Source organism: Aptenodytes patagonicus, chromosome 10 (assembly GCF_965638725.1).
Source record: "Aptenodytes patagonicus chromosome 10, bAptPat1.pri.cur, whole genome shotgun sequence".
Taxonomy (NCBI): domain Eukaryota; kingdom Metazoa; phylum Chordata; class Aves; order Sphenisciformes; family Spheniscidae; genus Aptenodytes; species Aptenodytes patagonicus.
The window spans coordinates 21,007,848-21,029,932 of record NC_134958.1 but is presented as its reverse complement, the minus strand read 5'-3'; the positions used below and the strand labels follow the sequence as shown (position 1 = coordinate 21,029,932).

The 22,085-nt window shown below is 38.1% G+C and overlaps 1 protein-coding gene across 2 annotated transcripts in view; it reads right to left on the bottom strand.

Annotated features, from left to right (window-relative positions):
- Window positions 1–22,085, bottom strand: part of UBE2Q2 (ubiquitin conjugating enzyme E2 Q2) — a 53,219-nt gene that overhangs the window by 7,343 nt on the left and 23,791 nt on the right. For both annotated transcript variants that reach the window (XM_076348441.1, XM_076348440.1), the window contains 7 exons: window positions 20,886–20,990; window positions 19,154–19,210; window positions 16,906–17,046; window positions 7,868–7,952; window positions 2,508–2,568; window positions 374–464; window positions 24–82 (listed from right to left, as the gene is read on the bottom strand). In XM_076348441.1, the coding sequence (XP_076204556.1) occupies window positions 24–82; window positions 374–464; window positions 2,508–2,568; window positions 7,868–7,952; window positions 16,906–17,046; window positions 19,154–19,210; window positions 20,886–20,990 (599 nt within the window). The remainder of the gene's footprint in view (window positions 1–23; window positions 83–373; window positions 465–2,507; window positions 2,569–7,867; window positions 7,953–16,905; window positions 17,047–19,153; window positions 19,211–20,885; window positions 20,991–22,085) is intronic.

The window sequence follows — 22,085 nt, the reverse complement described above, 5'->3', positions numbered from 1 at the left end:
TCTGTAAAGCAACTCAAACTTACCCTCCTGTGAGCACAGGAGATACCACTCGCACAAAGGGAGGATCGAAAGGGAAGTTATCCTGAAAAGTATAACAAAAAACAGGTTAAGAACAATACTGTGACAGTGTTTTCCTAACCAGGAAGTATTTCGATAACCTTATTTCGCAAATCCGATTTAAAGCAGTAACATTTTTCAGTTCTGTAAAAGTCACGTTTCCACAGTAGTGGCTAAAAAGCAATCTGTGGGAAGTTGCGCTTTTTTCTTATGCTACACTTCCATCTTTACCCAAGTAACAGCTGAGGGTCATTTCAGTCACTTCCTACGGTAAGCAACAAGCTTAACCCCAGCATTTCTTCCCAGAGACACATACCTTAAAAGAGAAGTTGAGTAAAATGTATTCTACACCTTCTTTTTCTTTTAAGACCTGAAGATCACTATGCAGTGGGCTATCAGGATCAACTCTATAAAAGAAGCAGGGGGGAGATCCTGGATGAAGTTAATATTTTCACTACCTGTAAATAGTAATTATTCTTAAAGAGCTCCTTTATGTATTTGTAGTTTACAAACTGTAATTTGAAGGGAACTGTAGAAAACTCTTGCTCCCTTTACAAAGTAAACACTTTGCCATGAGATCAGCATGAAAGCTTGCTGCAACGCACTACATTCCCAAGCTATCAAGTGTTATTTGAACACAGTTAGCACAAAATAACCTGTTTATTTGAAAACAGCAATTTTAATTCTCTCCAGTTCACTGGAAACGTATGTCCCAAGGCGGGGGAAGAAAAAAAAGATTTTAACAGGAAGACTGTAGTGATCTAGTTTTCGGTACGCAGTTACTGAATCCTTTATGGAATATGTGATCACAGTTCTGTGTCAGCTGTTAAAAGTAATCTGCATCAGCAGAAGTACTAAAGCCAGCAGCTTCTGCTCAGCAGAATTTCAACAATTGTTTGTTGCAAAATGCTGGTGGTGAGCAGCCTAGACATTAATTCAGACAGTACAGGGTTAATCCCACCCAGGCTCTGACGCCCCAGCAGCTTTTAAAAGAGACTAGGCAAAAAAATGCCTGCAGCAAGCCAAATGCAGATGTTAAACAAAATGATGGGCTATTAAAATCCAACCCTTTGCTGCAGGTGAAACCACAAACTTCTTAGATCTCGTTTCAGAATTACTTGGGTAGTTTGTCCCCATCCTACCAACAGGAAGCTGTTTCAGAAGAAAATCTCCCAATGCTTAGAAACCTATCACTTCCAGCCTAGCCTGTACTAGGCCAGTTCAGAGTTACTTGTTCTAGTAACAATACTGTTCCTTAGGCAGATGGGCTCTTTTCTCTGACATTTACCCCCTCAACTAGTCTGCACACAGTTCATTTGTTTTCAGATACTTTTTGCTGGGATAAACAAACACAATACTTCTTATCTTCTCTCAGTCATTCTGGAAGCCATTTGCTGCATGCACCCTATTTTCTCTTTCTTGAATGCAGAAAATCAGACCTGTTCACAGCATTTGAAGAAAGGTTTCAAATCACTGCACAGTGGTTTGAGCGCTCTGTTACAGAAGCGCTCGACAGACAAGGCCTCCTGTAATATGGCACAGATTTTCCTGACATACGTCATCCCTGCCATTTTCAGCTTCAAAACATTCACATGCCTATGATTACACTAAGGAGGAAACAAAACTGTATTTCAGCAGCTGGTGACGTAGTCGTAGAAGTCTTGCCACTAGGACAAGACAACAACTCCTATGGGCAGGTCAACTACTGTACTGAAACAGCTTACATCCTTACACTTATTCACCATGACATATCTGAACTGATGGAAGTTCCTTCATCTCTTGCAGCCACCCAGCCTAGTCTGGATAGGCTTTTCCTTCCCACGGGTTATCTTGTAGGACGATGGCAGATGATCCCATTACCAGGAATAATTTCAATATAATACCTCCAGAATTAAAGTTATTGGACTATGGACACAACAAGATGAGTTACCATCTGGTACACACAGTGAAAAGCAGTACGTAAGAGAACACAAGTTATATAATTATATAAGTCATAATCATAACTAAAAGTTTCAGTCCTATGTGTCTGCTCAACTGTAGAAATAAAGAACTAATGACACTAAGACAGTTCTGTTCCTTCTTGCATCTAGAATGAAACTAGAAGTTGCATTTCCTTGAAATAGAAAACAAACAAAACCAAACTAAAACCATCCAGACAAAAACTCTAGACAAAAAATTTCATCATTTAAGGTTTCATATTTTGGAGTAGTTTCGGAAGGAGAATTGAACAGTAATGAAAGTTATGGTACTGCACACTGTGTTGGCTGTGCAAAGAGTTTGGGGTTTTTGCCGGCTCAATTACTACAGTTCAGTCTCTGTACACGTTTCTATATACCAGAATTGTAGCCACCACACGCTATTTTATATGCTCTGGCTAGAGATTCTCATTCATCAAAAGTAAGAATCTCTGCAGCAATAATAAAATGAATGAAAAAACTTTAATAACTTACTTCAGAAGTTTAACGTGCCATTCATACAAGCTGTCATTTACCAGTTCCACTGAATATATCCCTGTAGAAATATTAGATAGAATTAATTATGCACTAAAAGTTTAACAAGGTAAGATTTAGCAAAAACATTCTTTGCTTTTAAGTACAAATACTGTCAATAGATGTAAGCAATAGATGATACTGAGATACTGATACTGAGGGACATCCTTCCTCCAACAGCAGAAGCACTTCTGAGCAACTACAAGGAAGAAAAGTTCTATAAAAAAAATTCCACACGAATCAAAACATTCTTCTGACACCTAACCTTTTCCCCCCTCCCAGTTCCCCTTCAAACTTTCCACAGCTACAATTCCAGCTTGCTTAGTACTCAGTATATTTTATACCCAGTACATGACCAACACACTTTTAAAACACTTAACACACAGTCTGAGTATGCAGGATTGTATTTCACAGGTTCTCGTCAGTATTGGCGGACCAGGACAGGACACCGGACAGTGTATGGAGTAGAAACCCCAAAAAAGAAGATACTGCATTGGATGAAGCACATTCCCAACAGCTGACCAAAGAAGTCAGAAAGATGCACCAAAAAAATAGCTGTCTCTGGAAGCCAGATGGTGATTTTCAGTGGTTCATTTGTTTTAAGCATGTTAAACAATAGTTATGCATTTCACTCAAAGGGAAGGATGAAAGGTTATCTGCCATTTTCTTGTATATTCAAGCTTCCTCTCTGCAGAAGCTCACACGCAGCCCAGGAAAAAGCAATAAATCTTTAACCATCAGACAAGATTTAGAAAACGGTATCAGTGATGTTCAAAAGTCTAATCTCTTTCGCCACAGACTATTCATGCATATATACTAAACAACTATGATTAAACTTGTTACCAGAGCTAATATTTAACGGCATATCTATTGCTGATATAATTATTTGGAAGACGTATGCAAATCAGGAACCTGCCCAGGATTTCTGAAGGCTATACAAACAATAGACTGCAGTCACCACATTCTCTCCAAGGAATTACAGTATTCATCTCTGGGTTTTATTATTCTAGAATACATTACCTTGCAGTTGAAACTTTTAAGCATTAGCACTTGGAGTACAGATAACATTTCAAGCTGTCCAGACACCTTTATTTCTAAAGCATTCCAAAACTCAGTAAACAAGGTAAAGAAACTGTGCTTGCTTCTCCTTACTGCAGTGCCACAAACAAGTGGGTACTGCAGCCAAGATCATGATTTCAAATTTTTCTAAGTCTAGGACAACAAAGTAGGTCTGAAAACTTACTCACTGTGCTCTCAATGTCCCTTTTAATCAGCAGCTAGTTCAGAGATGCCACACTTTTCTGTTCAAGGATGAACAGAAGGAGCTATTAAGGCCTTTTTCCAATTTCCCAGATCCAAGGACACTATTTTCTGAACTGCCCTTAGTATAAGTGGAAGTCACGAAGTATAAGAATTTCAATCTGTACTGCTCTGATGTCAAGAAAAGAGCTGACGTTCAGAACTGTGCTCATTGTCAACTCCCATTAATGATTAATCTATTCCACCATTGTATCCAGAATATTGTCTTCCACCTACATCCAAAAGGGAGTGAAGACTGGAAGAAGCAGCCTCTCAGTATTACGGTTTTGGCACCTAGCACGAGTATAAATACTTGTTATAGACAACAGAACAAGTTACGGTAAAGATTCTGATAATATCCTAAATAATGGAAGATCACAAGAGAACTTCCATCAGCTTGTTTATTCGCTAAGCCTCTAGCCCTGTTCCTGCATTCCTTCCACCACCCTAAAAGTCCTGCTCTTACTCTGAATTCACGCACCAGTCCTTCACCTTCAGCTCCATGGGTTACCAAGGTCCACGTGTTTTGCTAGCTCCCCCAAAGGAATAACTTTTGCTGGCCTTAAGAGCTGTACTGTACCTAAACCAGAAGCTGCAACAGGGTTCTTCAGAGAGATGCGCACAGTTCAGGACTGACAAGAATGTGCCTTAACAGAACAGGAAGCTACTTAATCAACCTTTCAAGCACACAGATTTTGAGCTGAATAGTACCTGTATGTCCTCATGAACAGAAGCAGTATCAGGGTTGCTCGCTGTCTTGAAACAGAAGCTTCTTAACAACACTACCCAGAGTTGGGGTGTGTGTGTGTGTGTGTGTGTTTGTTTTTTTTAATAGTCAAGAGGTGTTATTTGGAACCAGCTCCTATGCTTATTTCTTAATTTAGGCAGTAAGAGGAAACAGAGTTACTGTCAAGAAGAATTTATCTGATTAGTACCAGTTTCCAAGAGGTCCTTAAGGTAGGGAAGGGAGTCAAGGTAGGTTCCCCTCACTTAGACACAGGAAGTTTTTTGTTCTATTCCTCTAAAAGGCCATCCACAGAGGTGATGAAGTAAAAGCAAGCACACAGAACCATGAAGCAAGCAAAAAATTAAGAGATGAAAAGGTAGGAAGAAAAACAACCCCTTCCAAAACAGAGGCAATGTCTTACTTATAGCAACTTTACTACAACTAGAAGTAAACCCCATACAGTCTTTGGAGAAAAGCAGTAAGTTGAAGTCACTATATATGTACAACACAGTCGTTAAAGATATGAACAGAAAAGACTTCATTTAATATCCCCAAATTCTTTGTTCCTCCCCCTCCCTCCCTCAAATTATGTTAAGACCTTTGTGAGTTCTTCCGTATCTAGCCAAATCTCCAACTTTGTATTTGGAAATGAGATCATCTTAGTTTGGAGGACTTGTGAGTCCTATTATCAAAACATGTTAATGAAACTGTGTTTAATTTATAGCAGAATATCTTAATTTGCTGGAATAATTTTTGCTTCCGTTAGCTCATAAGAAAGTTGTTTTCTGTTTGTTTTTAAGGGTAGTTCTTCACCTAGATTTTCCAGGTAGATAAGCAACTTTCCTGTTGACAGCAAGCTTGTAGTCATCTTTTGCTTGAACTCCAACAGTAGTATCTCAATCACTAAAGGAACTTCAGCTCTAAAATGGATACTACCTTTTACACCCACAGTTGAAGTCCTGACAGTGTTTTTTAATAAAACAATTTAACAGAAAAGAAAAAAATTAAAGGACTATTACTACAAGTATTATTCATTTCAGAAGTCCCAGTGTTGTCCTATTGTCAATCCTGAAAACATGTAACCTCAGATACACTAAATAAAGTGATTCTAATGTAACCAAAAAGCAGCCTTAGATTTTCTGGCTTATATTACAAAGGAAGAAAACAGTGTTAAATTACCTTGCAACAGTTACCAGAACCTTTAAGTTTCACAATGGTTCCCTTTGTGTGTTAATAGCAAGAAATTAAATTAAGTGAAAAATGGACCATGGAGCAATGGACCACTCAGAACAAAAATCACATTAAAAAAAAAGTGTCAATTATCTACCATGCCCCTGCTCACATGGTGACAGTTATCTAACAACAAAAGACAGAACTAGGCTGTAAAAGCACGAGTTTTGTGCAAGGGAGACGAACCGATACTTAAATTCATTCAAGTCCTAAGACTAAATGAAGCCATAAGGAAGGAATCTATGTAAGTTTTATTACAAACAGCATCATTTACTGGCAAAATTTAATAAATGTATCAGTAGGATGGTGTTTCAAAGCAGGATTGCCATCAGTTTTATAGCGTCAACCTCCACTTGACACTTTACTTCAATAACATGTTTTAGAGATCGAGACGAGGCATCCAGTTGCAGTCTTTTTACATATTCCTGAGTCATAAGCTAATACTAAGTTACTACACTCACCCTTTAGCATCTCAACTTTCTTTACAGTTTAGCAAGATTTACTTTTCCTCATCATTTAGAGTACACTTTCCTACATCAGGAGTTCAGTCTTTTGCAACTGGTTAAGACTCATTATTAATCTAAAGCCAAGAAATGGCATTATTAAGCAACCCAAATCCTCACCTCAAACTACACCTATTACAGGGGCTCCTGGTTGTGCCTCCAGCAGTACCACTATGTGATTAAGCACCATACAGTCTTTATAGTCAAGCAGATTTGTTATATCCAATCTTTGTTCTAACCACAAAAACAAACCCTGAAGATCATACATGGGCAGTAAAGCATCCCTCGTGACTTAATACAGATCTATTTCTAGGCTCTTCCTTAGACCCACTAATCCGTTCTTTACTGGATAGATGGTGATTAGGACATACTGGCAAGCACTCAGTTGCAATAAAGCCTAAAAGAAGTAGGCTACATTAGATCAACACTAGGTTACCTAATCAAATTTATACTTCAGACTTTTTACCACTGTCCATAGTACTTCAGCACGTAAAACTATTTACCTAAAAGGCAAATATGGCAAATCAAAACAGGAGCCTATTGCCTCTTCAACTCTGTCCTTTTAACACAAATTAAAATGCCATAGCCACCAAGTGAGATTTAAGCCCACGAGAAATAAATGAGGGGAGAAGTTCAGAAAAGTAAAAGATAGAGGATTAAAACTTAGACTGACTTTCTAATAGTGCATTCCTCCTGTTCCCATCCTGGCCTGCACCAGGTTCTCATACCTGGCTGCAGTGATGGAGTTGTCTACTCAGCTGACCTACAGAAATACAACTTGCCTGAAATCTATGTAATTTCTACTTCTTGTATGAGAACACTCAGACAATTCAATATACTGATTCCTTTGCTGAGCTATTTTAGATACAGCCCTTACATGGAGCAAACGGAACAGTCAACCACTCACCTACCTAAAGCTAATCAGTGTTTGTTATTCAAACAAATTTAAAAGACAAGCTTGTTTTCTATTGCCATTTGTATCTTCATTCCAAGGGATACACAGAGCTCAGGATCAGATTAACACCATCACAAAATAATAAAAGTAACAGCAGTGTAATTATGGTTAAATCCTGTATAATAACAAAACCTTCTGCTGTTGAACACAAATCCCTCTACAGCAAGCATATTCTTGTGAGCAGTATTACCCACTGGTAGTGGTCAAAGCTTTTGCCCTATATACCTGGAGAGCTGAATTTCAGGTAGTTCTGAAAACTCAAGAAGTCCCACAGGAGTAATCTTGAGTTAATCTTTGTAGTCATCCACCCCAAGAGCATTCTCAGAGTTACACCAATCCTGCTAATTCTTGTATGAAACTTTGCATAACTCAAAGGAAGAACGTTTTAGAGGATATGTATCCCAACTTCCTTTTTCTCCACAAATACACCGTTTTATATAATGTATGTATCTATGTATTTTTATATATACGTGCACACATATATACACATACACACACACGTATATACATACATATGACAACAAAACACAGAAGGATTAGCAGGAAGTATTTGTCCAGAGAATTCTTTTAAAGTGTATTTTAAGAAGGGAAATCTGAAGCATTTTACCTGTTTTATAACTCTGTGATCTATATATATCCCTGAGTTCTTTCATAAGTCGATCTGAAGCCTGAACTGACCCAGAGACTGCACCCTGAAACAAACAAAAAAGACTCCAAATAAGTGAAAAGTAATACTTACATCAAACAGCTTTATTTCCATTACAAAGTTACACTAACTAGAAGGTATTAAGAATATATTAATTTCTGTATTAGGATTAGGTTTTTTAAAAGTTACATATTCTAGTGAGCGAAGACTACTCAAAAGAAACAAGACACTCCCTCTAAAGCAGCACATTAATATATACTACTACATGGTATAGGTGATACAAACTTTTAATCAAGGTACAACAGACATATTTTTCTGTAAAAGAGTTTAATCTCTTCGGCATTTGATTTCCAAGATGGATCCACAGTACATTTCTAATAGGGAGATATTTCCTTTTACCTTCTGCTCTTATGCACTGGAAGGAAGAGTTAAGACTAATCCTAAGAACAAGCTTCTGCACATAAGGTTTTGCTGTTTTCTCAGAAGTATATTTTTATTTGGTTATGAAAAAAGGTACAGGAGTTGGGAAGCATTGACTATAGAGAACACCAGCTTCTGGATGAAGTAAGACCAACCAAAATACTTACAATACGCAAAACAAAAGCAACACTATTATTTGCAATAGAGTGAAAAAATCAGCACCTACACAGAGGAAGACTAAGGTAAGTAAACCTTAAAATACAAAATATTTTGTTGTGAGTGGTTTATGCACCCAGGGCAGAAATCTCTCCTGTTCTTTTAGAGCTCAGTTCTGTATTACTCAGCATCCCAAAGTGATAGAAAACTTAGCATACAATTTCTGAACCTGATATTTCAGCCTGAGATACAGTGCTAAGGCAAAAAAAACCACACAAAAAAGAGACCTTTAAGTGACACGCATATAAATATGACTGGCTCTAGAAACCACCAGTTATTGACAAACTAATGAACACACTAGTTGTCAAGTAACTGATGTCTACTTACATCCAGTGCAGCAGTTGTTGATACATTCTGCACACATCCCCAACGCTGACAGTTCTATGACCTTGGTATTAACTTTTGCCTCAATTTTCTGAGCTTTCAAGTGAGACAGAACTCACAGACAGAGTTTTTCCTCTTACAAAATTAAAGTGCTTTTTAGAATAACATGATCACCAAAAGTACCTAGATTACTTTCTCCAATTCAGTGCCAAAGCTAGCAGGAAAGATTTTGATACTAAACCTTAAATGTTACATGATTACACTGCTTCTATATTCCACCCGAAATACCATTTTACATTCAAAATTTTTGGAAAACAGAGGTATAAAAATTAGTGCTACAAGATTTAAAATATGGAAAAGGAATGAGGACTCTAAATGAGGTAAGGTAGCTATCACCTTGATCCCCAACCCTGTGAAACTTTGGCTTTCGCCGGCAGTCAGTTTCCCAAAGGTAGATTATTTCATGAGACCCATGCAGTTCTCTGCTGCTGCTTGGACTTCAGTCACTCCCACTGAAATACAGGCTAATACATGTGGCTCATAAGCGTGCTTTCAGGAGGAAAAAAAAAGAAAAAACCCATCACCAAACACAAAAAAAGCCCCCACATAGAATAAAGTTAGGTTCAGCCTCTCTATATGAAGTACTGAATGATTAGTTTATGGGTCTGTTTTTCTACTCCATCTAAAAATTCGAAGAGATTTGTTTCTTCAGTTTCCTTTCAGACACTATGAACATCTACAAACAGATCCTTTTTGCACAGAAGTGTCAGAGAAGTATTTCTGGAGGAATCTGAAGCAGCTATGACCATTGTCTAATACCTGAAACGTCATCCCTGTTTGCCTGAAGTCAACAGTGATATTATACATTCTACAAGGTCTTAACCGTAGGATCAAATTAATTCTTAATAAGGATTAAATATCAGTAATAGTTACTTGATGCTAAAGCCTCCACATACTCCTTTGTCTTATCTGTTCAGTAGCATCATATAATATGCTTAGCTTCACACTATAATCTGTAGAGTATTCTTTTAGGCTATTCATTTTCATATTCCACTGGATTTAATTATGTAGATTACTGAAATTCCACTAGTTTTTCTTAACTGACCGGTATGAAGAATGAACTTTGTAATTAAATACACAAATGAAAGGCAACTTCCTTTCATCTGATTAAACAAAAGCTACATAAAGACAGGGCTCCAGACAAGTCATTTCTCAGTTTACTGAAGCCCCTATCTATAGAGTAGTATCAAACAAAGAAGGGATTTCTCTTCCTTTAACAGCAAGCGAATGAAGTTTTATGGAAAAAAAATGGTTGTTCACGTTATTTGCAGATTACTGCTATTTATACCCACTATTTGCAGACTAGCTGAAAAAGGAAGCATTGCACTTAACAAGTTAACACAACACAGTGTTAACCACCACTCTCTGTAAAATTGCTGTGCTTTTTCAGACCTCTACTGTGAGTGTTAAGGTTGAGACTCATGAATGTGTTGAGTCCGGAGGAAAGAAACTCCATAGAGAAGTGTCAAGATTTTGGCTCTCTTCTGTGCAGAGCTGCGCAATATCCTTGCCTCATCTACTGTAGTGCTTACTGAAAGAAGGAATTTTCTTACATTTTTCACAGAATATCAACCAATAAATACAGGCAATTTAAAACCAACTTAGATTCTCAAAGACATCCTGCGGAAAACTAGTGTCCTCATTGCATCTTTATTTCCATCAAATTAAGCTACTGAATTTCTGTATATAATGTTGAAAGCTCACCTTTACATATGAAAATTTAAGTATCTTCTGTACTGTACCAATTTAAAAAACAAAACTTAACACACCCACATACTCCTGAGTGCCATTATAACTGCTGATAAACTGAAGTGGTATTTAAAAAAAAAAAAAGGTTAATTTTAGTGTGTGTAAGCTAGCCCCAGTGAACTTTGTCTACAACAGTGTTTTTCACCCTGTCTTCCTAGGAGTTTCTAGTTGGGCTGCCCACTCCTTATATAGCAGTATTAAATATAGCTAGTCTAAAGAATCAATAGACTGCAAACCAGTAATCTATGATCAAGAGAAAGAGGCTAGCAAGCCTAACCTACGAAGTTTAGTACAGGAGCTTACTTTACATGCTCTGAACTACCCTTGGAAGAAGTTGACGAGGAAGGCTGCAGAGATTAACTGCTATACCTGATGGTAACCTTAGTGCCAAACACCACTGCTTTGAAACACGAAGTCTTCATTCTGGTGTCACTTTTGTGTTACATAACTACTGTTAAAGTGCAGTTTAGAAGAGAGTACTACTTGCATCACACCATTGTGTGATATAGTACAGCAGCGAGTTCAGTTTTGACTATAATGGTACTAAAATTAAAAACTTTAACTTTCAATAACTCGCTATATGCAAGTTATAATTTCAAAGACTGAATTCCAGATATAAATAACTGAGTATCCTTCTGGAAAAGTGGGACTTACCACTCCAAGGGAGATAAAGCTCCCATTTCTCCAGTTGTGAGATCAAGACTTACAGTCGCAACTGCCTTAGAAATAACTGGTAAACCACGGGATCTGACAGGTATCTGTCACGTGGGGTTGATGCCAAGAGCCGAAAGGCACAGGCATTTGATCTGTAAACTGGAGAAGTTAAAAGAGCTGCCAGACAAGCCCCAAGTGACTTTTTTCCTGTTAAGTAATCGAATAGGCACAAGAAGTCTCACTTGATCAACCTCTCCCGTACACGCATGCTTGTGGTTCTCCAGAACAATGAGCAGTTAAGCTGGAGAAATCCCTGCTACAGGAGGTAAACATTTACATGGACAACATGCCATTTGCTGAGAGCTGCAAATAACAGAAACACCTGGTACAGGAATTCCTACAGCCAAAACTGTTGGACATGAAAAATATTCATGAGACACATCACTACAAGCTTGTCCTGTTCTCAAACTCTTCCCCTGAAGGATGTGCTTCTGCCACTGTCAGAAACGTGAAACTTTGGTCCAAGTCAGTATAGGCATTATATTTTTCAGAAGTGTTTCTATCCTTAATTAGTATTTTAGTGTGAATGTATAAATTTGAGTAAAATACTTTATAGAACAGTTAAGCAACTTCTAAGAAAACTAGGACATCAGAACTTCTGCATTCGCAAGTCAGTAGGGCACACCTAACCATGCAGAAATCAGCACAGCACATGCCACTGCTGTAGCTGTCTGCTGCACTACGTCTCCAGAGACATGAGGTTTTTGCAGCCTTAGCTTTTCTCCTTTGGATATTTTCTTTTCCCCTTCCATCCCTCAAACACAACCACAGTCCGCTCCTTAAATGAGTCATCTGAGGTAGGAGGTGCAGTTCACTGCAGTTTTAAATCCATAGACTGGATTGTCTGGTTTCTGTCTGATCAGAAAAATACCATCACACATCAAAACAGTACAGTAAATTACCTCACTCATAATACGTTTCAGATAATTCAGCCACAAGACTAAAAATTACCTGCTAAAACAAAACACAAAAAATTGGAAACTCCTCCAAGATAATAAAATAAAATCTGAAGTGACCCAAAAAGAGCTAAAGAATACAAGTTTGCTCTATTGTCACTGAACATTCCCAGTATTTGTGCCGAAGTACATTCATTCCTGGAAGTTAAAGTAAATTCATACTTAACCTTAAGGATTAGAGTGAAAATGCAAATGACACCTTAGACTTCATAAAATCTGAAGATGAAAGTGGAGACATTTGAGACTTCTAAAGGAAAGTGCATAAACTCCTCAGTAGGAAATGGAAAAAGCTAATAGTGTTATCTAAATACGAAAAGCATTAATCTGTAAAATGACTATGTAGGGAGAGACCTCTCAAAAGCAAGCAGCAGCAAGTTGTTAAATATTTGAAGTTAATGATTCCAGTTCAAAAACCCTTTTTATTCCCAGTAAGCAAGTGGTTCTTTAAAGTTATTACAATGTTAAGAGAAGGATTAATTCTTGCTCCAAGTTACATACTGTACCGCAAGCCAAATTTAAGTTTATTTCCTGATGCCGGCAAGAAGAATAGGATTAGGGATACTGCCAAGGAAGAGAACTAGTTTACAAAATTAGTAGATACATATTCTTAACTTGTATAAAACACACAAACCCTAAAAACTCCTATGACAAAAGTCTTGAGCAGCAGAAAAATGTCTTTAACCTGTTAACAATATGCGAGAACGGGACTGCATGCACTCCTTTCCTATGGAAAAACCTTTAGCATGATCCGTAACTTCAACCTGCATTTCAGCCAAGGGGAGAGAGAGGATGACCCGTGGATTTGGGCCAAAGAACATGTAAAGAAACTGAAAATTCTTCTGGTTGCATTGGGCACTAATCAAAGCCCTACATTAGGCTTCACGTTCCCTCTTCCAACAACAAGCATGTAAACGGCATGGCTTTGTTTTACTTTCCTCTGCTGAGGAAACAAAGTATACCAAAAGAGCTGCATACTTTGTGTGAAAACCTGACTATATTTAGCCATAACATTTAAGTTTGTGAAACTCACACTGTCCTTTAAGAAAACCCACTGTGAAGGGCTGTACAGATTTAAATTTTGCTTTATGTTAGGATACTGAGCAAACTTCTGCTATCTTAGAGCACGTTTAACATGTTCTATTAAAAGTCCCCTGTTTTGGCAGCATAAAGGGGCCTTTAAGTGCTACCAGGTTAGCTCTTCCCTAGGTCAGTAGTGCAGCTATAGTTTTCAGTTCTCAAGCACTTAAGAGTAAACCCTCACAAGTCCTTTGAGAAATTATTTAAGCAGCACAGCTATTCCTGGTGACCCACAAAAATACCACGGTTCCTCAGCAGCAGTTGAATACCCTGTTCCCTGTACTCAGCTGACCTTGTTTATGCACCAGCATCAACGAGAGTGTCTTGGCATGAGAAACAGCTATTATGTAAGTTGAATCTGCTGTTGTCAAACAAAAAAACAGTAGTGTTCACTTCAGCTCCACTAGATGTGGAAGGAAAAGCAAAAAGAAAGGCAATATTTGCCAAATGGGAAAGAACAGATAGCAAAAGAAAATCTGCAGTTTTAAGAGGCTTTCCACACCAAGGAAGAATGTTGACACTACAAAAACCTTTTTTTCAGTTCTACCAAATTTTTAGATGACGGTAAAGCAGACCATGCCTTTCAGGCTGCAAGAGGATTTATTTTATTTAACAGTTAAGGAGTCTTTACCGTTAGGTCTGAGTTATAAATACAGAAATACACAGAATCTCAATAGGCATCTTGTCAAACTCTGAACAAACAGTTAAGTTTAAACAAACTGTAAGTAATCATTGTGTTTATGGTTAGGCAAGTCTTAAAACAGACTTGACTATACAGCAAAAGCAGTTTGGCACCTTTTGTTTACCTGCTTTTAAATACTGAAATGCTGATCAGGTTTTGGGGTTGGTTTGGTTGGTTGGTTTTGTTTTGTTTGGGGGGGGGTGTTGGGGTTTTTTTTGGAAGGAGTGATCATTACCATACACTTTCCTTCAGACAAGCTGATAGGTAACTATTGAATTCATACACAAATCAAAGAGCAGTCTCCTCTAGCCAGCTATCTCACACTGCCTATTTCAGCAGAATTAAGTCTAAGGTATTTTTGACAGGTTTGCATTCAAGTCATATTAGAACAGCACTGAGACAGGAGCAGAAGACTTGTAGTTGAAGAACTCCGATAAACGTGCTTCTATTTTATTTCCTTTGCAAAGCAGATGGCTACAAACTGAATCTCTTTCCCATGCTAAAGTGTCAGTAACTAAGAGGAAGTAGTTTAGAAAAAAAACTTAAGTTACTTAGGGCCAGTAATTCATGACAAGAATAGTCAAGATTCTGCTAACTAAAGGAGCCTTTTCCCTAAATTCTTATGATAACTAGATCTATCAGGAGTGCATCCAATATTAAAAGTGGATTGGCTTGGCTAGCACTGAGCACTTTGAATGTATATAGTTCTCGTTACAAATCAAAAGAGGTTTACAACAGCAGTTCTCTTGAATCCAATATAATTTTTAAGTGCAATTTAAGCTTTTTAGAAAATATTTACTGGAAAAATCATCAAGTATAAGAACTAGAACAAAGCTGGTTCCTTGGGCAAAAATCCAGGTGTTCCTTTAATACCAATCCTAAATCTTATTCCTTCCCTAAATACTTACAGGTTCCTCCCCTGTACCTAACTACTGCTCACATCCTCGACTATTAGCTTAATGAGAAATAGTACATCTTGTGTCTGGACATGATCTACGTGTCTACTGACTTGCCAAACAGCATATAAAAACTTATGAGCTCACACAGTAGAGGGCACCAATTTAAGCACCTTCTTTCTGTACAGGTGACATGAAAATTTTAGAACCCCTACCTTTGCCTGAAATTGGTCACGAACGAAGTACTGAATTTCATACATTAGATATTTTAAGCCTCTGTGAAACAAAAGTTTTGATTTCTTTGGAAGCCAGGCTAAAAAACATTAAGGTTGTATGACATCATCATTCCCTCCTACATGCACCTTTGAGAAGTAGAAGCTTCTCTGGAACTCTGCACTTGTGACAAAATGTTTCTAAGCCTCTGGAGAACAAGCAGGTTTCTTTACAACTGCCTGCTGGCAGGATCACTCAGAAAACTGTGATAATAAAGCTGAAGAGCGTCTGAAGGCCCCTTGCTTTATGTCTGGCAAAAAAAAAACCAACCCAAACCTTCAGTAATTTCCAAGTAAAATAGATATTACTGAAAAACAAGCTCATGCATAAAATGGATTTAAAGCACAAATTCCTGGGTTTACTAAGTATGTTAAGTCACCCATGGCTTTTAATTCAGTCAGTTTTATATATGGCTTTATTTGTTATTTTAATAAGGGCTCAGCAACAAAAGCCATTGTGCTGGTTTTGGCTGGGGTAGAGTTAATTTTCTTCCCAGTAGCTAGTACAGGGCTGTGTTTTGGATTTGTGCTGGAAACAGTGTTGGTAACACAGGGATGTTTTCGTTACTGCTGAGCAGTGCTGACACACAGTCAAGGCCTTTTCTGCCTCTCACCCCACCCCACCAGCGAACAGCTGGGGGGGCACAAGAAGCTGGGAGGGGGCACAGCCAGGACAGCTGACCCCAACTGACCAAAGGGATATCCCACACCATGTGACGTCATGCTCAGTACATAAAGCTGGGGGAAGAAGGAGGAAGGGGGGGACGTTGGGAGTGATGGTGTTTGTCTTCCCAAGTCACCGTTACGTGTGATGGAGCCCTGGTTTCCTGGAGATGGCTGAACACCTGCCTGCCCATGGGAAGTGGTGGATGAATTCCTTGGTTTGCTTCGCTTGTGTGCGTGGCTTTTGCTTTACCTATTAAACTGTCTTTATTTCAACCCACGAGTTTTCTCACTTTTACCCTTCTAATTCTCTCCCCCATCCCACCGGGTGGGAGTGAGCGAGCAGCTGTGTGGTGCTTCATTGCTGGCTGGGGTTAAACCACGACGGTCATGCTTACAACCTAGATGCTTTCTGCTGATTCTACAAGGAGGACTATTGTTCATAACAAAGGCATCAAGCAAGAGACAGAGGGACAACCAAATAGATACCTCTGGAAATCAGACAACCAGTTAAATATCATTAACAAGTGTGAAACCTGGATTTACATCTAAGAGTTGACTCTAGTGAAAAGCTAAAAGATACTTCTTCATCCAAAATGCCAAGAATACCCCAACCCAGTTTGACAAAAGAAATTATGATAGCATTCTTCCAGGCTGAATGAGAGTGCTTTGAAGTAGTTTTTGTGCCTCTGTGGGATGTGGACTGACAACTAACTTCCTGTGCCAAAGATTTTGATGAAAGATGAGTCCATTTACTAAACGACCTTGGGAATTTTAGCTGGCCTATTCAAACTTCTCCAGAAAGAGCTATTTAGGTCCCATAACTTGAGACATTTGTCCTATGTATGCTGGAAGTCAGCTACAGGTTAATTTATGTCTAGGTGCATAGCAGTAGGCTTTATTTGCTGAAAACCATTTCTATTTTAAAGTCAAAAGTATTGCAAAGAAAAAACACAAATCATTAACTCACATTTAAGTGATCTTGCCTTTGATTTTTTCTGATTTTTTCTAAGATTGCAAGGTTCTCTTTTTCAATGCCTTCATCCTCAGATTTCTTCCCATCAACTGGTTCCTCCTCCTTCATATCATAGTGATCCAGATCTTCAATGTCCTACAGGATAGAGGAAAATTCACTGTAAATAACTTAACTATGCTCTTTGTTCAAAGAAACCCTCTCCAAGGGCATTTAGGGATACAGTCACATACTGCACAACACTATGTATTAGTGACTGTTGGACGCCATTTCTATTTTGCTCTAACTTCACCCTCTCAGGCAACAGTATTCACTGGAAGCGTAGGGAGCCTTCACCATACGAGACCCAAATTCACAACAGAATTCTGGTCACCAAAACAAGCACAATAAAACCTCTGTGAGAATTTAAGATTGTAGTGAATTAGCCCATTAAAGTAGGTGGAAAACAGGAAGTTAAAGCATTTTGAACAGGGCTTGAGAATCCAAAAGTACCCAAAGTCAGGGCGTCTCCAAGATGTTTCTAAAAGCAGACTCTTTTTTCAATTAGAATCCCAGCTATATTACACTTCTGGCAAACAATGATTAACATATCTGGCAGGGCTACAGCAATCCTTCAAGAAAGTTAAATATTAGAAAGCTACATGTACTTTATTCAAGGTGAACATTTCAGCTGAAGATTAGATGCAGCATGAGGATATGAGACAAAATTACGTGGTCAAGTATCCTGATCACACGAGCCAACATTTAAGTTCTGAGTTCTAGACTAAGACACTGAAAAATCTTCCACTCTGTATTCTGAGATGGGGTTATCCTGTTGCAGATGAGCGCTCTGAATTTAAGACAACTGCCTGTAAGGTGATTCAAGTGCTATTTGTGGAGAGGAGAGGAAGGATATAAATACCTTGAGATGAAAAAGGAAGCACTACAGCAGCCACACCAGCAAGCTATGAGTAAACAACTATCAGATATGCTGCAATACACAGTGCTCCATCACACCTGTGGCTACTCTTTATGCACCATCTGTTGCATGGCAGGAAAACCTGGCCATAAGTGCAAATTCACGGATGTCTTACATAGTAAGAAACACACCTATCTGGTGCCTTTGACAACACTGTTTCCTCAAACTGTAACAGATTTTACACTAAGTATTCTTTAAAATGTTCATGTTTCTCAAAATAATGATATAGCCTTAGGAACCCTAAGCCGCTTTTCAATTTAGAAATTGGACTAGATTACAAGTTGAAGATATCAGTGCCACAAAATGCCACCTGACAGCTTATAAATAATGACACACATGACAATTTTTTTGCCTAAAGTAACCCGAACAGAGTACAAAAGGCTACTTACAAGTCTGCAAGCAAAAAGAGCTTTGTGGCAGCAGGATATGGGAGTGTATATACTACCTTTACAGAAACTCTGGCTCCAACAAATGCAGTCTGGATCAGGCTAAATATGGTGTAAGAGAGGCTGCTTCAAATTAATTCCAGAACATGGATTACATTTAGGTCTTTTCTAAAGGAAGATCTTCTATTCAAAGAATGAGTTGTTCATTCTTACTACACACCTTCTTCATTAAAAATCTAAATCTGAAGTAGTCAGAACAGTTCTCCTATAACAAAGCTATTTATAGTGGTTTAAAAAGCAAGCATCTTGGAGCTATTCTAACATGTTGTAGAAGTAATTGAAAGGGGTGGTTCTCACACAGTAAAAAGCTCATTAAAAGGAGCACCGTGCTGCCAGACAACGACATAAACCCCTTAAAGTTTAGCATGTCTGTTTCAGATGTCCTTCCATTTCCTTCAATGTATTATAGTTAAAAGCTAGCTCGCCTGTTTAATAAATCAGCAAACTGATTTACTCTTAGTCAGTCTGCTTCAATTTGGGAGGCACTTTCTACTGTATCAGAGGCAGTTCATATGCTGCTTGAAACAGGAGTTAATTATGCAAACTTACTGATTTGGCACACAATGTTACATATTGTTTGACTAAAGCACAAACAGATGTCCAATCCTCTGTATCCAAGTACCTGACAGCTGAGATCTAGGTTTAAGAAGAAAATTTCACTAGTTTTGGTGGTTGAAGTGAAAGCTGACATTAAGGTAAACGTCCTAATTTTCAATTATCTTTTCTGTTGAACTCTAGGGAGATTACATTTTACAGTTTGGCTTAATAGTTAGCCAGCCATTGCACAGCAAAACGCCAGAATTCTACTAGATGAGGATAACAATCTCATATATACACATACTTCACCCATATCTTCTTCTTCCTCCTCCTCTGATGTAACTTCTTCTGTTGTTCCATTCTGCAATACAACAATGAGGTTTCTGCATAAATTGTGCATATGTTCCTTTCTTTCAAAAACAGGAAGTTTACTATCAAAGAGAAATCAGTATATATGAAAGTTACACTTAGCAAGGTCTGCAAAGGACTGAAGTTTAATGTGAAAGATACACAAAGGTGCTTTCCTCAAGTATGACAGTGAAGAGATTTTTGCATAAAGCAAAGATAAACAGAATATCACAATTAATTTCACATTAAGTTCGAAGTGGAAACTTAAGATTCAGATAAGGATATCCTATTCTGAGACAGTGACAAATGCAATAAACAAGCCAAGTGGATTATAACTCATGATCTCTTAACCAGGAAATCAGATCATGGCTCTGATTAGAATCCATATACATGCTACAACTCTAAAAAGAAAAAAAAAAACAAACTTTAGATCTCTAAAACTTAATGGATTTTTGTCTCACTACCTAGAACTTCTATGCAACAACTACTATCATCATATAGCCATTGTTATTAGATTATTTGATATAATATCAAAGCAATACATTGAGTTGATTTTTCATGGCTTTCCAATTCAGGATACCACTTCAAGCTCAGGAAGTTTGAGCTGCAGAAATATTCAGGAGCATTCTGATATGCTTGTCCTCTGCTTACTCCTCCTTTGGCAAAGAAGGAATGCCACTGCTGTAGACAATGCAGGGGACCAGATGGATCTTTGGTCTGACTTACTAAGGCCACTCTTATTTAACTTGCAAATTATCTGACATTTCTGGCTAAGAAACCTTCCATGAATTTGTTTTTGAGTTTCAGAGCATAAGCAAGACTCTTCAACAAAGCTACTTCCTAATATTACAGGTCTATTGCTTTACAGTTGCACTGCTGTGTGGGTGGTTGAGAGAAAAGACCTATAGGATTACAACTTGGCACATGACCAAAATTAAGCAAGTTATTTGTCATTTTTACAGTACTGTCACCACAGGAAAACCATCTGTTATGCTACAGGAGTTTTTAGAAATCATGCCATCTTAACATGTATAAGCAAAAGAAAATATCATAATCTTATTAAAAATACAAAAAAGAACAGTTACTGTCAGTTACCAGTTCTGCTTTCAGCACAATACAAAATATTTTAGTTAACCAGAACATTTCACAGCCCATCATAACTCTTAATTTGTCAAGAGCCCAAAAAGTAAACAAGGCACCTCAGATACTCCCTACCCAAAGTAGCATACGGTCTTGATATCCCATGTCTCTGCAAGGGATTAAAGAGGAAGGAAAACATCAATAGTAGTTCATCCAAGTGCATACTGTAAAACATATACTCTTCAAGAAAAAGCAAATAGTGTTTAACCACATTTACGTTTTGGAAAAAAGTAAATTTGGGAAGCACTAGGAATGCACAGCGATTGGCTCGAGCAGTATTTAGGAGGGAATTAAACTGCCAGCACTGGTATCACATACACACCTTTCAATGATACAGAAACTCCAAAGGAGATTGTGTAATATTATCACACCATTATTAAATGGATTCTACAAACAAAATTCAGATTGAGGACACCATAAAGCAACAGTGCTTCATATCTCAGTTCTGGCTTACACAAGGTTTAATCGTTCCCACCATCTTGTTTCCTGGAATTGAAGAAACAACTCCTTCATTGCCATAAGGAGGTGTCCACAGCTTTTTAATTTACCTGTCCAGCTGGTAATGGCTGATCTAACATTTCAACATCTGGATGCTGAGGAAGATTATATAATCTGCAGAGGTCACATATTAATCTCTTCAGCTGTTGCAGAAGCTATAAAAAAAGAAAACATGGAAACATCTATTTAAACCAAAGCACAGGACAATATATTTTGAATTTTTTCACCTGTTGGTACTGAACTTTCAGTCAGTGTACAGCATTTAAGTCTGCATGCGCTAGAATAAAGTTAAAAGACCCCTCTTTTTCTCTGTGGTCATTGTAATAAAATCCCCAAAATGGGAAACCAAGGACATGGCAAGTTAAAGATGGCTCCCATTCATCTCCTCATGTCAAGTGAAGAAAGTCACGAGCAAAAGAATAATCTGCTCTGGCAGCATCATCCATTCCAGGCATAGGTGTCTCAGCCACAAATCACTAGGGAATAATCAAATGGTCATACTCCATGAGACAAGACGGTCCATTCGTTTCCTAGGTTAAAGATCCATGTCTTCAAAAAAACAGGAGGAACAGTCTGATTTTCCACATCCTGAATCCCTTTCTAGGACACACCAGTGAGGCACTAGAAGCAAGACAAACACTGTACAAGGCATAGAAACTAGCCAACTTCTGAGCTACAGCCCAAGTAGTCTGCTTGCCGTATCTTGTATCAGGTTGAGGCACAATCTGATATCTGATCACTGATTTATGTTTCCAGCTTTCAGCGTTACATTGACTGTGTTCTGTTAATTGCAAACCATGGAACACCTTTCACTCACTGTAATGCTATCCAGAAAATAAATTTAGTTCTGCAGAAACAGAGAAACATTAAGTTTGCTTCTTGATCACGATGCTAATTAAGTGGATTTCCATAGCTGTTAACTTTCTCTAGGCAGCCTCAGATTCCCAGTTAAGGCGAAGACCATAAAAGACTGTACTACTGCATTTCGTAACTTTTCAAGGTCTTTGCATAGCTATGTCAGGGATGGGGGGGGGGGGGGGGAGAAAGGACTTCAAAATACGTTTGCAAAATGGTCAACGTTTCATTATTTGCAGAATAATACCCTAGATGAAGCTTGCAAAAATTATACATCCATTTATGGACTTTTCTTCCAGATACCAAAGGGAGTTTTTGACTTGCCACTTGTAGAAGGCAGAGTGCAAGACAGCCATTTCTATACACATATCCTTCAGCTAGTAACTAGTAGTTAT